At 44.1% G+C, this 20545-nt stretch overlaps 1 protein-coding gene across 1 annotated transcript in view; it reads right to left on the bottom strand.

The window, feature by feature from the left end:
* Positions 1 to 20545, bottom strand: part of cdc40 (cell division cycle 40 homolog (S. cerevisiae)) — a 177475-nt gene that overhangs the window by 32306 nt on the left and 124624 nt on the right. The window contains exons 11-12 of the mRNA XM_070885677.1: positions 18506 to 18621; positions 13381 to 13514 (exon numbers count right to left, since the gene is read on the bottom strand). Coding sequence (XP_070741778.1) covers positions 13381 to 13514; positions 18506 to 18621 — 250 coding nt within the window. The remainder of the gene's footprint in view (positions 1 to 13380; positions 13515 to 18505; positions 18622 to 20545) is intronic.

Genomic DNA, 20545 nt, shown 5'->3' with positions numbered 1-20545 from the left:
GTTGCTCCTGATTTTTGGAGCAACTGGTGTAGAACGGAGTATCTTCGAAATTCAAATTCTCGGCATTTAGTTTGCTCCAGTTCTAGTCAGTTAGAACAGTTTCACTTTGGAACAGAATTTTTTTTTTCCAAAAGGGGACGTGTCCGGCCACTTACGCCTGTTTTCAAAGTTTCGGCAGTGAAAACTTACTCCAAACTAACTTAGAATGGAGTAAGTGAAGATTTTTGTACGCTCGAAAAAACCTTGTCTACACTTTAGAAAATCAAGCGTAGGTTCCAAATCAGGCGTAAGGAATGGGGGGGGGGGGTTTAAAGGGAAGTTTACAAACATTAAACACTTCAGTTTTACAAATAAAGAGCCATCATCAATAATAAATGATAAAAGCATCAATAAATCAACCAATAAATCAATCAAAAAAACTTAATAAGAAATAATTTTTTTTTTTAAATAAAAAAAAAATCAATAAAACATTTTCTACTTACCGACTGCAGCACCGGGAGCCCTCCAACAGCGTGCTGGGATCCCCCCCCCCCCCACAGTGTGTCTCTGTCAGTGTCTCTAATCTCTCTATCTGTCTGTCTGTGTGTGTCTCTCACTCTCTGTCTGTCAGTGTCTGTGTTTCTGACAGCGAGGGGTGGGGGAGAAGGGGGGTAGAGGGAGAGGAGGGGGGGGCGGGAGGGCAGAGTGATGGGGAGAAGGGGAAGAGAAGGGGGGGGAGAGACGGGGAAGGGGGAGGAGGAGAAGGGGAAGAGGGGAGGAGGAGAAGGGGAAGGGGGGGAGGAGGAGAAGGGGAAGGGGGAGGAGGAGAAGGGGAAGGGGAGAGGAGGAGAAGGGGAAGGGGGGAGGAGGAGAAGGGGAAGGGGGGAGGAGGAGAAGGGGAAGGGGGGAGGAGGAGAAGGGGAAGGGGGGAGGAGGAGAAGGGGAAGGGGGGAGGAGGAGAAGGGGAAGGGGGAGGAGGAGAAGGGGAAGGGGGGAGGAGGAGAAGGGGAAGGGGGGAGGAGGAGAAGGGGAAGGGGGGAGGAGGAGAAGGGGAAGGGGAAAGGGGGCGGGGAGAGGAGAAGGAGAAGGGGAAAGGAGATGGGGGGGAAAAGGAGAAGGGGGGAAAGGCGAACGGGGGGGGAAAGGAGAAGGGGGGGAGAAAGGAGAAGGGGGGGGAAGGAGAAGGGGGGGGAAGGAGAAGGGGGGGGAAGGAGAAGGGGGGGAGAAGGAGAAGGGGGGGGAAGGAGAAGGGGGGGAAGGAGAAGGGGGTGGGAAGGAGAAGGGGGTGGGAAGGAGAAGGGGGGGGGGGAAAAGGAAAAGGCGGGGTGGGGGGGGAGGCTGAACGGGCCAGGCCCGGCCGTGCCCAAGACTTCGGGCAGGGCCCAGCACCAGATTTACAGGTAGGTGGTGTTGGGTCGGGTCGGGTCCGGGGTCGGGTCGGGGGGAGCGCGGGTCGGGTCGGTTCGGGTCCGGGGGGGTGGCAGTCGGGAGCACGGGTCGGGGGGAGGATGGAGGTCGGGTTGGGTCGGGTAGGGGGGGGGGGGAGGGAGGGAGCGCGGGTCGGTTCGTGTCGGGGGTCGGGGGAGGGAAGTCAGGTTGGGTCGGGTTGGGTCCGGCGGGGGTCGGGAGCGCGGGTCGGGTCGGGGTGGTGGTGGGAGGGAGGTCGGTTCGGTTCAGGTCGGGGGGGGGGGGAGGGAGGGAGGTCAGATCAGGTGGGGGAGCATGGGTCGGGTCCAGTCTGGGGGTGGGGGTGGGGAAGCGGGAGTCGAGTCGGTGTCGGGGGGGGTCGTGTCGGGTCCGGGGGCGGGGGGTGGGAAGCGGGAGTCGAGTCAGGTTGGGAGGCAGCCTTATGCACGCAGCCCCAGTGAGGCCATTCGGCCAGGGCTAGGGGCTGCATGCTTCGGGCCCCTCCCACACAGTTTTGGGCGCCTGGAGCTACTGCACATGCGCACCCACTGTAGTGCGCATGTGCAGAGGTCCCGGCACTGTTTTCAGCGCAGGGACCTAGCTCCGCCCCCTACAGCTCGTGCTGCGCTGCGCCTGGCTCAAAAGGACCAGCAGGGAGCCGGAGAATCTGGAAGTTTTTTTTAGGTGCACTTTGTGGCGCGAAAAACGGGCGTCCAGGTCGGGGCTGCGCCGTTCTAGGCGCGGCCTGAAACTTGGGCCCCTTGACTATGCTGAGGAAAAGGCATGAAGCAGATATTTAGGCAGGCTCCCATAGCTAGGGACAAAGTTTAAATATAATTAGGGCACAAATCCCTCAAGGTTATTTTCCAAATCCAATTTTTGGCTGATTCAAACGAGGTAGTTCCTCCAACTCTACATGCCTTCGTGATCTCTGCACTCTTCCAATTCTGGTCTCTTGTACATCCTCGATTTCAACTGCAGCCAGCACCATTGGCAGCCATGCCTTCAGCTGCCTTGGCCTGGAATTATCTCCCGAAACCTCGCGCCCTCTCTCTCTATCCTCCTTTAAGACACTCCTTAAAATCTACCCCATTGTCCAAGCGTTTGGTCATCTGTCCCAATATTTCCTATGCGGCTCGGTGTCAAATTTTGTTTGATAGCACTCCTGTAAAGCACCTTGGGATGTTTTACTAGTTCAAGGGGCTATATAAATACAAGTTGTTGCTATTGTTGTAGTACACAAAGTCCTAGGAGAGGGTTACCTACTTTCCTACTGACTATGGAATGACATGTGGGGGATGAAGAGGGTGAGAAAACTGAGGAAAAAAAAAGTTTGACAGGTCACTGCAGTTGATTTCATATGGGGAAGCAGTTACGGTGCCACATTTGATCTCAACAGGGAATTCAGTAGGGGGAAAAAAAATTAACTCCTGACTACTCCCTACTGACACCTTCTGGAACGTGGACAAGATGAGGCTCAGCTGTGCTAACCTGCCTATATAACTATAGCCCACATGTGAAGAATGGCTACGTTCTGAGCGAGATACTGGAGATCCACTGTACTAGGGCACTACACCCAAACAGTCAATGCTTTCAGGAGAATAGGGGAGAAAACTTGAGGGGGAAATATGGTCAGAACAATAAGCATGCCTTTAGCAAGTGTTAACGCATAGGTTAAAGAAGGAAAAAAAAATCTATTGGCATATCAAATCTGCTATCATATGACTGTAAAATATGCATATTTTATAGCTACGGAAAACATCAGAGAGTTTAATTTAACAGCGCCCTCCCTTCACCTTTCCCTCTTGGCCATGTAACTACTGCAGTCAAAATAGGAGGCCTTACTGAGAGTGCAAATCAGCTGCTGCGGTTGCCTGTAGCGTACTTGCAAATAAATCATTGGCTGGGAAGTGCTTTGCGACTTCCTGAGGATGTGCAATGTCCTATATTAATGAAAATTCTTTGTTTCAAAATTTGCCCTGTCCCCCACTTATGAGAGGTGGCCTAGCATCTGTTCAGCATTTCCACACATCGATATAGACAAGATGAGATGATTTGTGGAAAGTGGGCGGCAGATGTGAAAGAATATGCTACCTCATGGAGTAGTTGAGGTGACTAGCATAGGTACATTTAACGGAAAGCTAGGTAAGTACACGAGGGATAAAGGAATACAAGGATAGGTTGACTGGGTGACATGAAGCAAGATGAAAGTGTGGAGCATAAACATCAGCATAGACCTCTTGGGCTGACTGGCCTGTTTCTGTGCTGTAAATTCTATGTAATATAAACATAGAATTCTTATGGGCCCCTATGTTGCTCCGGCACGCTGCATAAATGAAGATTTTAAAGCTTGTAATGTACAGATACTTCAATAAAAATTACTGCCAGAGTCACAGTGCTTATTTAGTTTCCAAACACTCTCGTATTTTGCCTCATACAACTCTGAACTGAGAGTATAGTTAGGATTATATTCGTTTATGGAAATTACTCAAATAAATTTTCTTCGAAGATTAATAATTCTTGATGCCAGTCAAATTATGTTTTTCCTGTGGCAATATTTGGGCTCCAAGGTGACTGAAAAAATTGCAGCAAAAAGGATGGAAGGGGAGAACATGCTTTGTAAGGTACAAAGGCAGGAGATACTGGATCTGATTCAGAGGAGGTACAAATAGGAATGTTTAGGTCTTGTTTAACACTGTTGCTAATTGGCACATAACACGGTGCAACAGCCACTGGTATATGACATTTGACCACGAACGGTGATAATGCTCAGTTTAAAAAATATATTTCTGTCGCACATAATCAGTGTTTAATTTTTATTTATACAAGGAAAGCTGATTTCATAATTGTTTTGGCAACAGCTTTCCCCATTATTTCCACTGTTTCTTAAACATCACTGGGTGGGGGGGGGGGGGCAGGGGAAACAGTCTCATAGTGCTTTAAAAAATCTCATAATACTCCTGTGAAACGCCATGGGACGTTCACTACGTTAAAGATGCTATATAAATGCAAGTTGTTGTTGTTAATGATTATCACTATATACTGACCCAGGTCAGGAATAGCACAGCCAGTAATTTCAGTAATTGTCTAGCTTTTAGGAGGTGCATTTGTACGTGCATTCTAAGCACAACAGAGCCATGTACCATTTTGCAGCGTTGCTGAATAATGGTTCCTGTGATTTTAAGGAACAGCTTGCAGGTGTAGGAGAAATACAGACCATTGTAAAATTACATCAAACATTGACACACATAGGTAGGGAAGTAAAAAAAATTCTAAGCCAAAATTCTAGCAGTTTCTGGTGAAAGATACTTCATGGAGGTAAATGATAAACCAAGCAAACCAGCTTGCCTATGGCACGCCACACCACTGGTAATAAATTCATTAGATGATCTCCCGAAGCATTGCACAGTTAAATCTGGTGTTTGGAGCACAGTTGTGAGTTAGCTTTTAAGATGATGCTGTGGTTAACCAGGCCTGTCCCTTTAAGGTCACTTGTAGGGAAGTGGTCTAAAACATAGGCATACGGAGGTCAATTAGAGGCTAATTGTTGAGGGAATTTTCTGTGTACTGACAGCTGCTTGTAAATCTCCAGCTCCTGCCCTTGGGGAATAGCCATTTTCTCAAGGCAAGAAAAACTATCAGGAATCGATGAGGTTTTATCATTTTTTTTAAAAAAGTGGTTAAAACAGGCTAAACTAAAATTAGACATTGATCCAAATCAATCAATATATATCTATCATTGAGATTTGCATCTCACAGAACCAAAAAATTATGCTATATTCTTTGAAAACTTGCGCTATGTTGGTGTATTCGTTTACGGTGCCATGGAATGCTGCGAGAAGGCTGTACCTCGATTTCTGAGCAGAGTTTTGGGTCTCAGCTACACTGATGGGAAAGCGCCAATTTAAGGCCTAACACCCAAATTACTTTTATTAGGGGAGGGAGAAAAAAAAAATCAGGGTTCAAGCAAATTTCCACCTATATAAATGGGTACAACATTTCTCTGTGGCACGTTAAATAACACTGGAAGGAGCCTGAAAATTGCTTATGTATCTGATTAGAGAAATGATGGAGGGGAGATAGCAATCATCGGAAAGTGAAAACTCTTACAATTAATTATTGCGGAAAGAAAAACATTTGACCACTGAAACATGATGCGTACAAACGTGACCATATGAAGGAAATAAAAATAATAAGGAATTCAAAAATAAGGAGGTCTATTGGGAAACTAAATAGTCAACAGGAAAGGTTAAGAAGCAATGCTGACATTATCCATCAATTCAGAGATCTAACTGCATTTCCCTAAACATTATGGGCTGGATTTTCATTGGGCTTGCGCCTCTATTGACACCCTGGAGGGGCCGTAATGGGTATGTAAATGATTTCTGGCCGGGCAGCCAGCTTTCACTGCCCCACCGGGACATTTGGTGCCAGTTTTGTGGGGGCTGCTGAGCAGTATCGCCCGGGAGCATCGAGCAGGTGTTTTGTGCTGAACCTGTAGCGCCCCGTAGTGGGGCCACCTGGGAAAGCGGGTGGTCCGAACTGTTCCGGCAGCGGTTTGGAAAGGAATGACTACATGAGTTAAGTATGATTGTTTTTTTATTTTTGCGAGTTATAGGAATGTATAGGAATGTTTTTTGTGGGTTTTTTTTGCCGATTTTATTTTTCCAGGGAAGCCTCTCTTGGGGCGCCCCAAGACCGCCTCCTTAGCAACGGATTTTCAGTTGCTCAGCCGGCCTAGCGCCCTAAGGGAGGTGTGGAAAGTCTCTCTTAGCACTCCCCTCCACACTCGAGGCCTAGCTGCTGAATTTTGCGCCATTTCCCGGCACAAAATTTACCGCCCTGCTGCCATTATCACCCGAAAAAGCCTCTCACCAAAAATCCAGCCCTTAGACTTAAAATTTGGACACTGCTTTTGGCCACATTTTCACTTAGGTCCTGGTTACTTTCCATAGTGTAGATTCTTCCAATCTGGACATCAATACTTTACAGTCTCACCTTTCAAACTGTCTCACACTGCAAAATGTTTCAAGTTCAATTAAAAATTAGGGATAACATTCATTCATAATTGAGACAAAATGGGACAGCTTTTCAGAAGTGTTGATTTCTTAATAGAAGAATTGTTCAGTGAAGCTGTTCAATTTAAAAATACATAGAAACACAGCAGTTTCCTGTGATACTTATATGGTACCTTGCATGTCTTCAGGACATTCCTAAGCACTTCAAAGTCAATAAATTACTTTTGAAGTGTTGTCACCATTGTTATGTAGGCAAATACAGCAGCCAATTTGCACACAGCAAGGTTCAAAAAACAGCATTTGACATGAACGACCTATTAATCTGCTTTAGTGGCGTTAACTGAGGAATATTGGCCAGGACACTGGTAGAACCTCCTGCTCTTTTTTGAATAGCACCATGGAATCTTTTACAGCCAGCAGAATGATTTAGCGTCTTATCCAAAATATGGCATCTCTGGCAATGCAGCACTCCCTCATGTTAGTTTAGATTATGTGCTTAAATCTTGGGAGTGGGGACTTTAATTCACAAGTTTCTGACTCATAGGCGAGATTGCTATTAACTGAGCCAAATGGAAATTTTAAAAAACCAAGCTGAGAAAAATTGCTTCCAAGCTACTGGTGTAAATCTTGCTACAACTGCTTGAGAGAGGAACTGGTATTGATCTGGGATGTCATCTGCATGTGCAGATAGTCTGCAAAGCATAACACAAGACTGTACACAGGAACGCACAAGATCCAAGAAAGGGACAGAGACGGAATTTTTTCTCAAACCAACATCAAAGCATTTCATGACTTTCTGTACGAGAATCATGTGCTTTGATTCTGTTTATGTAAAAAAATGATACTCATTTTAATTATATTTCATATTGTACATCAGATGCATCTGATTATAAAGATGAAGCAGAATAAATAGATGTAGCATTTACTTAGTGAGAATCTGAGCTTTGAAATTTGAATAGCTTGAGGAAAACATTCAAATTAATGTTCAAGAGATTTAATTAATGAATGGATCCTTTCCAAAAGCATACATATAATATATATATAATATATATTTACTAAACAGAATATATTTTTACAATTTGAATGTAAAATTATGATTTTCCCACCCACTGTAACTGCCAATTTTTCCATGCAGTCCAGATGAATTAGTCTATTTCATAAAATTGAACAAATTAGTTTTAAATTCAAACAGAGTTAATTTAATATTCAATTAATACCTACTAACTGGCCAGTACTGCCAAACCAACTAATTACTGTTGATAGTTATTCAAGATATCAAGAGATTTTGTATTTAAATTGTATGAAATAAAAATAATGTTGGGAAATAGATTCTAGAAGAAATTTACAAGCAGCTTGTAACATAGAATGAAAAGACATCAGGGTAAACCCAAACTGTCGAGCGAAAAGCAAATAGTCCATACCTGTGGTCTGAATAATTTTATATATGTAGAGGTAGGTACATATTCATTGTTTCCTGAAATGTAGATTTCCACTTTTTAAATTTGATCCTATCTTTTGTCACTGATGACTGTACTAGTTTAGTTCTGAGGCCACCAGTTGGATACAATGGCCCCAAGTTTCCACATGATTTGCTCCTGATTTTTAGGAGCAACGGAGTATCTTAGAAATCGGAATTCTCCACATTTAAGTTTTCTGCAGTTCTAGTCAGGTAGAACAGTTTCACTTTTGAACAGAATTTTTTTTCAAAAGGATGCGTGTCCGGCCACTGACGCCTGATTTGAAAGTTTCCACAGTGAAAACATACTCCAACCTAACTTAGAATGGAGCAAGTGAAGATTTTTGTACGCTTGAAAAAACCTTGTCTACACATTAAAAAATCAGGCGCAGGTTACAAATTAGGCGTCGGGAATGAGGTGGGGAGGGGGAGGGGAAAGGGAATTCATTAAATTCTACAATAAATCCTCAGTTATACTTATACAAATATTCTACAAATAAATCCAACCTGAATAAAAATTTATAAGCAAAGAAAAGATTAAATAAACCATGTTCCTACCTGTGTGAAAGTGCTTCAGGCAGGCCTTTCAGGCAGCGGTTTGCCGTCGGGACCGACCGACGGCAGGGGGAGAAAGCAGCAAGAAGCCTCAGTGCTGATCATGGAAGGGCAATGTGGTTTTATTAAAAAATGTTAAAAATTGAACAGCTACAAAGAATTTGAATAGTCTCAAACAAGTATGTGTCCCGTTTATCACAGTCTATCTTTAATTACAGAATGAGTGTTGGAGATTGAAACGGTAACGAGTTGTAAAGGCTGAATTAAAATGCACAGTTGCTGCAGTAACACTGGTTAAAGAGCCAACATTAATTCAGCAGGTGATTTATTCAGCAGTGCTGCTAAAAGCACTCCCTCACACACAGAAATATCAAGAAAATTCAAATGCAAGCCTTTGCAAGGGTTCAATAAACAAATTTTCACTTTTTCTGCAGCACTTTTTAAAATGGCCGAGTGCCAATGTTTACTTCAGACTGCGCGTGCGCGAACGCTCCAACGCGCACGCGCAGGGTTGCCGGCACCAAAAAAACTCATTTAAATTGTACCCGCCCCCTCCTACTTACAAAATCGGCGCGAGTGGTAGGCTCCGCCCCCTGGGCGCCGCGCCAAGCAGACAGAATACCGCGTTTTTTTTTCAGGCGCCGTTTTCGCCGTGTGTGGAAACTTGGGGCCAATGTTTCACTCTTTTCACTGCTAATTAGCTCATTGGAGAAATTGATGAAAGGGGTTACACATCTGTGATGACAAACTATATCACAGAAGTACTCTGGTTGAATGATCAGATCTAAGGATGTTAATTCATTTCATTCCCAAGATGAGAATCAGAAACTCCTTAAAATCAATCAACTCCCCCCACCACCAAAGATTACCAGCTCACTCTTTAAAAGATTTAGATCATAATTCTACTTGGCAGTTTGATCGGAACCATAGATTTATATCCTTGGAAAGCATCAACATCCTTGGGAGAGGAGAAAGGTAAGGAGAAAAAAAAAAGAACGATTGTTCCCCTCCCAAAACTGTCGACTCTTTTCTGGTATACAATTCTATGGTTCCGACCCCCGTCCAGTACCTTGCCTAACCTTCATGTGTGAGCCTAAACAGTCTGCTATTTGACTGCAGGGGGCATCACAGCCAAACCTGATCCTGTCCTTGCTCCACATTCACACATGCACATGTTCAATTGGTGTTGCTCAATAGTGATCAGTGGTGGGACATCTGGCAGAGTTAATCCCTGGTCAATTGTAATACAGGTGCAACGTCCAAAATCCAGAGTTCCAGAATCCGGAATGTTCCGGACTCTGGGACGATTCATGGCAGGGTTGTCCGGAATCCATAAAATGTTCCGGAATCCTGACCGGACGACACTTGCCCGACCTCGGGGCCTCCTCACCAGCCCGCGCGAACACCACCTCTGCAGGGCCGGCCTGCTCGACAGCCTCCTCAGCGGGACCCCGCCCGATGCAAATACCTCCTCAGCGGGCCCCGGACGGCCCGCCCGACAACATCCTTGGCGGGGCCGGCCCCACGACGACCTCCTCAGCGGGCCCCGGATGGCCCGAACAGCTCCTCAGTAGGTACTCCCCCCCCCCCCCCCCGCTTTCTGACGTTCCAAAATCCGGAAATACCCAAACCGGGGCTCGGGTGTTTCTGGATTCGTGACATCAGAAAGACGTTCCAATGTCCAGAAAAACGCAAAATCCAGAATGGCCTCGTTCCTGAGGGTTCCAGATTTGGGACACTAGACCTGTACCCCTACCATCGTCCCTGCTGAGAACTCAGCTCAGAACTGATCTTTATCAGTTTTCATTAGCTGAGCCATCTGAGGTTAGGGAATGTCTAATTAAGCACAACTGTTTTCTGGTTATTAAACAGGGAGAACCTAGCCAAAGTAGATGGAAATGAGGCAATACCAAATTAAACGTTTGTATTTATAGTGCACTATAGTGTACCATAAAGTATTTTGGTGGTTGGTTAAAAACACATTTTGATTTTGACCATAGAAGAGCTGGCGTTCTGCAACTATCTTTAGCAACCCTTGCATTGGGGTGCAGAAGGTCAGCTGTTCACTGAAACATAAACATAGAAAATAGGTGCAGGAGTAGGCCATTCGGCCCTTCGAGCCTGCACCATCATTCAATATGATCATGGCTGATCATGCAACTTCAGTACCCCATTCCTGTTTTCTCTCTATACCCCTTGATCCCTTTAGCCGCAAGGGCTACATCTAACTCCCTTTTGAATATATCTAACAAAATTTCTGTGGTAGAGAATTCCACAGGTTCACAACTCTCTGAGTAAAGAAGTTTCTCGGTCCTAAATCCTTAGACTGTGACCCCTGGATCTGGACTTCCCCAACATCGGGAACATTCTTCCTGCATCTAACCTGTCCAATCCCGTCAGAATTTTATATGTTTCTATGAGATCTCCTCTCATTCTTCTAAATTCCAGTGAATATAAGCCTAGTCGATCCAGTCTTTCTTCATAGGTCAGTCCTGCCATCCTGAGAATCAGTCTGGTGAACCTTCGCTACACTCCCTCAATAGCAAGAATTTCCTTCCTCAGATTAGGAGACCATAATTGTACACACTATTCAAGGTGTGGCCTCACCAAGGCCCTGTACAACTGCAGTCAGACCTCCCTGCTCCTATACTCAAATCCTATCGCTATGAAGGCCAACACGCCATTTGCCTTCTTAACCGCCTGCTGTACCTGCATGCCAACCTTCAATGACTGATGTACCATGACACCCAGGTCTCGTTGCACCCCCCCTTTTCCTAATCTGTCACCATTCAGATAATATTCTGCCTTCCTGTTTTTGCCACCAAAGTGGATAACCTTGCATTTATCTACATTATACTGCATCTGCCATGCATTTGCCCACTCACCTAACCTGTCCAAGTCACCCTGCAGCCTCTTAACATCCTCCTCACAGCTCACACTGCCACCCAGCTTATTGTCATCTGCAAACTTGGAGATATTACATTCAATTCCTTCGTTTAAATCATTAATGCATATTGACGAAGGAATTGAATGTAGATTGAGATCAGAGAACGAAGAGTCGGGATAAATGGTTCATTCTCTGATTGGTAACCAGTAACTAGTGGGGTGCCGCAGGGATCAGTGCTGGGACCCCAACTATTTACAATCTAGATCAACGACTTGGAAGAAGGGACTGAGTGTAACGTAGCCAAGTTTGCCGACGATACAAGGATGGGAGGAAAACCAATGTGAGAGGAGGACACAAAAAATCTGCAAAAGGACATAGACAGGCTAAGTGAGTGGGAAAAAATTTGGCAGATGGAGTACAATGCCGGAAAGTGTGAGGTCATGCACTTTGGCAGAAAAAAATCAAAGAGAAAGTTATTATTTAAAGATTTCAAAATGCCGCAGTACAGCGGGACCTGGGGGTACTTGTGCATGAAACACAAAAAGAGAGTATGCAGGTACAGCAAGTGATCAGGAAGGCCAATGGTATCTTGGCCTTTTATATTGCAAAGGGGATGGAGTATAAAAACAGGGAAGTCTTGCTACAGCTATATAAGGTATTGGTGAGGCCACACCTGGAATACTGCGTGCAGTTTTGGTTTCCATATTTACGAAAGGATATACTTGCTTTGGAGACAGTTCAGAGAAGGTTCACTAGGTTGATTCCGGGGATGAGGGGGGTTCACTTATGAGGAAAGGTTGAGTAGGTTGGGCCTCTATTCATTGGAATTCAGAAGAATAAGAGGCGATCTTATCGAAAGGTATAAGATTATGAGGGGGCTTGACAAGGTGGATGCAGAGAGGATGGGGAAGACTAGAACTAGAGGGCATGATCTTAGAATACGGGGCTGTCCATTTAAAACAGAGATGAGGAGAAATTTCTTCTCTCAGAAGGTTGTAAATCTGTGGAATTCGCTGCCTCAGAGAGCTGTGGAAGTTGGGATATTGTATAAATTTAAGACAGAAGTAGACAGTTTCTTAAACGATAAGGGGATAAGGGGTTATGGGGAGCGGGAGGGAAAGTGGAGCTGAGTCCATGATCAGATCAGCCATGATCTTATTGAATGGCGGAGCAGGCTCGAGGGACCGTATGGCCTATTCCTGTTCCTATTTCTTATATTCTTATCATGTGGCCCCTCTAGAAAGTGCATGTCTGTGGACAGTGTTTGTGGACTGTAATGCCCTCCACATTCAAATAGCTTGGATGAGGAATGACAGAAGACTGCCTACACCTATGAAGAGCGGGGGAGAAAACTGGAAAAATAAAAACATTTAAAAAAATACCATTGTCGTTCGAATTCAGATTCATCTACCTGTACTTCTTTTCTGCAAATGCTTCAGTTTTTCAGTTGCTGCTCTGATACAGAACAATGAATGGCTAGAAGACCGATTTGAAACTTACTTATTCAAGGAGGAGTTTACATCACGGTATTTTATTGGTACAAGCAATCTGATCTAATTCTCTTAAGCCATTAGCAAATCAGAAGTTTTACCACACCAGTAATTTGCAGTGAACTACTAAAAAAAAAATCACAATATACCTCCTTGCTCATTACCATTAGATTCCATAACTGGTTCACCACTCTGATCAATAATAATGACTATTTCAAACTGCAAATTATTTACAACTGCTCCTAAAGATGCAAAGCAATTTTTATTCAGTGTAAACTCAGCACACCAGAACCTTTATCATAGGAGAACACAAGTAAAATTTGAAAAAATTATTGATATTCTCAATATACCAGGGAGTTTGAAATGTTGGGGAAAACTATTGAAATATATCCATCGACCAAAGTATAACCTAATTGGGAATTTTGTTAGGAAAATTACATCATGGAACCACATGTGCAGTTTCTTGGGAATTCATTCCCTTTCAGGTTTTTCCTTTCTTTCACACACACACACACACACACACACACACACACACACACACAAAGAAAATGAAGATCAACTCTCATTTGCAGTGGTAAGGAAACTTACCATTCCCAGACTCGGAGACTCTTGTCGTCAGAAGTGCTCACAAATCGCCTGTTTTCATCCACAAATGTGATGGTATTAACAGCTCCCAGATGCCTATCATACTCCTGAACAATCTCTCCAGATCGAATGTCCCACTGTAGAGAGAAAGTGTGATTCATGTTGGGCGTTTTAAGGCGAGAGAAAATTTGGTCATTAATTTTTTTAACACAATGGGCCCAAGTTTCCACATGATTTGCGCCTGATTTTTAGGAGCAACTGGTGGAGAACGGACTATCTTAGAAATCGCAATTCTCCACATTTTTTTTTCTGCAGTTCTAGTCAGGTAGAACAGTTCTACTTTGGAACAGAATTTTTTCTTCAAAAGGGGGCGTGTCCGGCCACTGATGCCTGATTTGAAAGTTTCCACAGTGAAAACGTACTCCAAACTAAAGTAGAATGGAGCAAGTGAAGATTTTTGTAGAACTGAAAAAACCTGTTCTACACATTAAAAAATCAGGCGCAGTTTACAAATTTAGGCGTCCAGAACGAGGTGGGGGGGGGGGGGGGGGGGAAGGGAAGTCATTACATTCTATAATAAATCCTTATTTATACTTATATAAATATTATACAAATAAATCTAACCTGAATAAACATTTATAAGCAAAGAAAAGATTAAATAAACCATCTTCCGACCTGTGTGAAAGTGCTTCAGGCAGGCCTTTCGGGACCGAAGGCTGAACGGGCCGGCCCGACACTTCGGGCAGGGCCCGTCCCCAGCACCAGATTTACAGGTAGGTGGCGTTGGGTTGGGTCAGGTCGGGTCGGGGAGGTTAGGTTCGGTTCGGGTCGGGGGGGGGGAAGGGAGAGAGAGAGAGGGAGAGAGAGAGAGGGAGAGAGGGGGGGGGAAAGAGGGGAGCGAGGGGGGGGGGAAGAGATTGGGGGGTAGAGAGAGAGGGGGGGGAGAGGGGGAGAGAGAGGGAGGGAGAGGGGAGAGAGGGGGGGAGAGAGAGAGGGGGGGTAGAGAGAGAGGGAGAGAGAGAGAGAGAGAGAGAGAGAGAGAGAGAGTGGGGGGGGGGGGAAGGTCAGGTCGGATCCAGTACGGGAGCGGGAGTCGGGTCCAGGCAGAGTGGGAACAGGAGTGCGGGTCGGGTTGGGTCCAGTCGGGGGGGCGGGGAGCGGGAACAGGAGCGCGGGTGTCGGGTCTGGTCCGGAGGCAGGGGGGGGGGGGGGGGGAGCGGGTGTCGGGTCTGGTCCGGAGGCGGGGGGGGCGGGGAGCGAGTGTCGGGTCTGGTCGGGGTGGAGAAGCAGGAGCTGGCCATGGGAGGAGCCTTATTCACGCAGCCCCAGTGAGGCCATTCAGCCAGGGCTAGGGGCTGCGTGCTTCGGGCCCCTCCCACACAGTTCGGCGCCTGGAGCTACTGCACTTGCGTGTCCACTGTAGCGCGCATGTGCAGAGGTCCCGGCACTGTTTTCAGCGCAGGGACCTGGCTCCGCCCCCACACAGCTCGTGCTGGCTGCACCGAGGGCCAGAGGACCTGTAGGTAGGTGGAGAATACAGACGATTTTTTTAGGCGCACTTTGTGGCGCGAAAAACGGGCGTCCAGGTCGGGACTGTGCCGTTCTAGGCGCGTGTGGAAACTTGGGCCCAATATGTTTGTGAATACAGAAAAGCTCAGGAGCTCATTTGCAGGTTATAAAATACATTGACTTTCCTCTTCCAGGAAATTTGAATTTTACCATCCAACTATTATAACAGATTTTAGAAATTTGTTTTGGTCAAGAGATATGCATATTTTTGAGATAAATATTCTTTTTTTAAATTATTAATTACACGCACTGTAAAAGAGGTGTTCCAGTGCCAGTATTCTAATGCCCCCCTGCAATTGGATTATTCTCTTAGTAAGAATAACTTCATATTTAATTACCCACTGAAGATGAACCAAAAATTATCTCCTATAAATACCTATTTTCATTCACTGCAATTTAAAGTTACGGTCAAAGTCCATTTTCCAATTAGGGGTCACCCTTTGCTGAATTTTGAAAGTTCGAAATAGGGGAAAATGTAATTGTCAAATCATTGGCTCCCAGAACCTGCAGCTATTCCCTGAAAGTAGTGAACAATAAAGGGTGAAAACAAGTGATGCTTCTGTGCCTCTGCCTCAAACACATCCAAGATGGTGGCCCCAATTAGGAGAGCAGCCACCTCTGGTGAATTTTTTAAAATTATGCTATATTTTAGATTGAATGAATAAATAAAAGAACACAACACGACTACACGGCATTATCCTACAGTATTCTGTGAACATAGAAGCAAACAGATATATGGTTATGCTACTTATTAGTAAAAGCATGTTAGAGTACAAGTTTAAAACTCCTAATCAATTGTGTGAAACAATAGACAATCTTAACTCCCCAAAACGGGTGGGTTGGGGTTGTGACAGAGGTTAAAATTTTAAAAATCTGAAATAGGAACCCAACCCGCCTAGAACTCGCTCACTTCTGGTTTTAGCGGAGATGGGACGAGGGACCGAACAAGCTAACCAGTAACCAACATTCCCCCAACCACAATCGCCCCACTAGACCCATCTGCTCTCCTCAGCTCCGGCGTTATGCTGGAGGCTTCCCATCCAACTGGCTTCTAGCCTAATCAATCAAACTGCCTATGGGTAGGAAACAGACAGAAACAATTTAAAGGAGATTCGGGAAACTCGTTCTTCCGGGTTTCCCCGACCTCAAAACAGCCCTCAGCACTCTGGGCTAAAATACAGATCAAAGTCTTATTTTAAATGATTATAATTGGGGCATTTAACCGATGAGCATCATTCCAGAAACTTCCCTCAATTTTAGCCTTAAAATGACCTGACAAGGAATACCAGAGCATGGGCAGGCCAGGTTAAGTACAGATCTATTTTAGTAAATAAACATCACAATTGTATGGCAGTCCCTAGACTATCCATGAGCAACGGCACTGGATTACCAGTCATTACAAAAAAAATCCATCCCCATCAAGTAGAGTCTAACCTTTAACAACTTTGACTGCTGTAGAATCTTCAATGAATAGCAACTGTAGTCTAACTTTTTTGTTAGAAAACCTTACTCAGATCAGGAGGAGTGGACTAATCCCAGCAGGTCTCTGGCATGCATTTTAAATATCCCATGGCTTTACAAACATCTGTCGCTACTTAAAGTCAGTTAACGATCAGTGGAATAATTCACTACTTGAGTATGCCTTTTCTTAAACACTGGGTGTGTGTTCTTCTGCCTTCACTGTTTAAGGTCAATGTCTGAATGAGAATCTAATACTGTTGTTACATTTTATCTAGTGCAGCCACCCTGTACTCCAGAAATACACTAAATAATTTCTGGGGGAAAAAATGCACACATATTGAACCCAACAAACCTTTGAGACACTTGTATGACTAACAGTGTTTCCATTCACCCCCATGCACAACTGGTCTATTGTTTGCCAAAGTATAGGAGTTCTAACTAGTACTGGCTTCGTACTCAAAAAGAAAACATTTTTCTTACTTGTTGATCCTGATAATATCTAGTTTAGTTTCCATGCCATCAAACCAGAATCTTATTACATCATAATTACCATAAAAATGTAACTTATACTTTTAAACACGATCAGTAGAAATTAGGCAAAAAAAGATTGGCTGGCCAGCACTTTAGCAGACCAGAACTGCAAAACTTCCACGTGCAGCCAATCACAAATGCCCTGCATGGTTACCTATTTTCAATTAATGAGTCAAAAGTACAAAATGGTCTGAATTATGAAGTGAAAAACTGCAGAACAAGTTTACAGAAAACAGATGGGGAAATGATTGAACCATCTACAAATGGCTTTTGTGCAAGGCTGTGTACATTCTACTGACACAGCATGAAGTGATGGTCTCCCTATCAGTGTGGACACCACTCAATTATAGACTGTGCACTCAGTAGTAACATCTGAGTCAATGGAATAATAGAAGAAAAATCAAACACTTCTGAAAGACTGCATTGCTGCAACACAGCTGTTACTGCTTACAGAAAGAAACAACTGGCTAGAAATTCCCCAGCCTGTCATTATTTGACAAATAACGTCATCTTAGTGAATAAATAAGAATTAAAATGTCACCATTTTTTAAGGGGATAAATCTGGCCCCAAAATACGCCTGTCATTAAAAAATGGCGTTGCATGACGATTCGCATTAAAAACGGCGATCTCGCCAACTTTAACCCGGGGCCTATCAACCAAAAATTCAGGTCCTGGGAGGGGAGAAAACACAAAAAAAAAATCACAAAACATTTACAAGACTACTAGACTACTAAGTAATTGCTACAAAACAATTAAAGAATAAAAACTTTAACTTACCTTTTTTGTAGGTCTTCCTACTTACCGACATTTCTGAGGCTGCAATGTGTGTTTTTCTCGAGCGTTTTTTTTTCATCCGAGAACGGGTTCGCGGAATGGCCAAACTTTGGCGGTGCGTTTTTTTTTGCGTTGCACATTGGCGATCTGCTTTTTGACGATATTTTGAAGACACCATTCTTAAAGTTTGGGGAATTTTGGGCACTTCATTTTAAGAACAAAAAAGCACTTTTAACGTGAAAAAAATCGCTTTAAAATGTGCATTAGGCTGGGGAAATTCTAGCCCAACAGATTTTATATGCGTGTTAGTGTATTACACACAGAAATACAGGGCCATGTTTTTTTTTTAAAAAAGAAGCCAAGAGGAAATGACAGGCTATCATTGGAAGGCATTTACAGTCCAAATGATCCATTACATTAAGTCATGGGTCCATTTGAGGAAAGTGTGGATTGGTATGCCATGCACTGTATCAATCAGAGGGAAAAAGTAAAATGAGTTACCCAAAATTGTTTTTGTGTACAATTTTGTGAAGCTGTTGTACAGTGTCACTGCCAGATTCCTAAAAGCAGGTCATTTGGCCAGTCACTTACTATTTTGAAAACACATGTAAATGTAAGTCCTCATGAAATAACTGCATACAAATATGGAAAAATAAACATTGGTATTCATTGTGTAATTATAACTAGTTTACTTGTCACACTGTTGTAACCTTCTCTGGAATTTTGACTAAAAAAATCAACACAATACAATAAAATTTAAAACGAGGATGGGGTACAATAGGCAATTCTTACCTGGACAATTTTCTTATCTGACATTCCAGCCACAAACAGATGCTGCTTGTCTTCATCAGGATTGAACTTGACACAGTATGGAACTTTTCGATTAGAAAACTTGGCAATACATTTCCCTGTTGGCAAAGAAACAATATAAAAAAGGCAAATTATGGTGTAAAAGCTTATACAGCACAGCAAACTAAAGAACAATGGGCTAGAAATTGCGTAGCGCCAACTTTTGATTAATCGCAAAAGTATCACCAGGCGAAAATAATTTGTTGCTCCCGGGAACTTCAGGTGCAATGCTCCAAGAGGGAAGTGGAGTGCTAAATCAAGCGCTACCGCTTCCCCATGAGCATTAAAATGTGTGAGAGGGGCGGTAGTGGCAGAGTGCTGGACAATGTTCAGTGCAGTGCTGCCGTCTTTAGAGGCCCCTTCACTCACTTAAAGGGAAGGGCCAATGATGGGTTGAATCATTCTTAATGCTCTCACTGTGAGGCCACAGGACCTGCGTGACATGCATTACAGCACCAAGCACTCGAAGAGAGTGGAGAGCTGAGGAATCGCACAGAAATCAGCAGTCAAAAGCAATCAGAAGGCATCAGACTGGTGTGTGTAATAAGTTTTCCCTATGTGACCACCACTGCCTTTAAATAGCACTCCCCAAACGACCGGCCGAGGTGACAATGCATCCTACAGCTGCTGTTGTTGAGGCCCGGCGGTGTGCAGGGGGCGGGACTGAATATCACATCCGGGACGGAAATGGGGCGCTGCGCACCTGATGATGTTATGATCTACGGGACGTAAGAGAGTGAGGTGGTAAGTGTTAGCGCAGCGCAAAACCACCAGGAAAGTTCGCGTTGTCGTTTAATTTGCCGCACCCGGTCGGTTACCTCTCAGCGCCCTGTTACCGCTCCCGCCACCCCCGCAGGAGCCAACGGGAGGCACAAAGCAGCCGCATTTCTCCCCCAATATCTTCAGAGACACGACTGTATAATTAATCACACAATGAATATATACACAAGTGAAATCCTTTACTTAGCTGTCACTGCAGTTGCATTGGAAGGGAAATAATTTGACTTTGATGGAAGAGGCAGCATTTGATGGTGCAGTTTATGTGAGCATTTACAGGTGGAGAGAGAGAGATCAACAAATGGAAAAACAAAAAAGATCAATATTCCTTTATTTTTCACAATTTCTTTAAAAAAAAATTGATAAGCAATCTTCTACGAGAAGGTGATTTCACTGTAAAATTGTACTGCATAGGTGACCCATCAGTGACTGTGTTTGTCTTGCCCACAAGTGTTCATTATATGGCCTGTGGTTAGTTGCATGCGACTCTGGTCTCAAGAGTTATGTCACTGAGCATGCTAATAGGAGCAGGCCACTGAACCCCTCGAGTCTGATCTGTCATTCAATGAAATCATGGCTAATCTGCGACCTAACTCCATATACCCGTCTTTGGCCCATGTTCCTTAATACTTTTGGTTAACAAAAAGCTACCTAGCTCCGATTTAAAATTAACAATTGATCTAGCATCAATTGCCGTTTGCGGAAGTGAGTTCCAAACTTCTACAACTCTTTGAGTGTAGAAGTGTTTCCTAATTTCATTCCTGAAAGGTCTGGCTCTAATTTTTAGACCATGCCCCCTTGTCCTCGAAAGCCCAACCAGCAGAAATAGTTTCTCTCTATCTACCCTATCTGTTAATATCTTGAAAACTTCGATCAGATCACCTCTTAACCTTCTAAATTCTAAAGAATACAATCCTAATTTGTGTAATCTCTCCTCGTACATTAACCCTTGAAGTCCAGATATCATTCTGGTAAACCTTTGCTGCTCTCCCTCCAAGGCCAATATATCCTCCCTAAGGTGTGATGCCCAGAACTGCTCACAGTGCTCCGGGTGTAGTCTAACCAGGGCTTTGTATAGCTGCAGCATAACTTTTAGCCCCTCTAGATATAAAGTCCAGCATTCCATTAGCTTTTTTGATTATTTTCTGTCCCTGTACATGACATTTTAATGATCGATGTACCTGGACCCCCAAGTCTCTTTGTAAT

This window comes from Pristiophorus japonicus, chromosome 7, assembly GCF_044704955.1.
Source record: "Pristiophorus japonicus isolate sPriJap1 chromosome 7, sPriJap1.hap1, whole genome shotgun sequence".
In the NCBI taxonomy this organism is placed as follows: Eukaryota; Metazoa; Chordata; class Chondrichthyes; family Pristiophoridae; genus Pristiophorus; species Pristiophorus japonicus.
The sequence above is the reverse complement of the archived record's forward strand: the minus strand, read 5'-3'. Positions and strand labels throughout refer to the sequence as shown.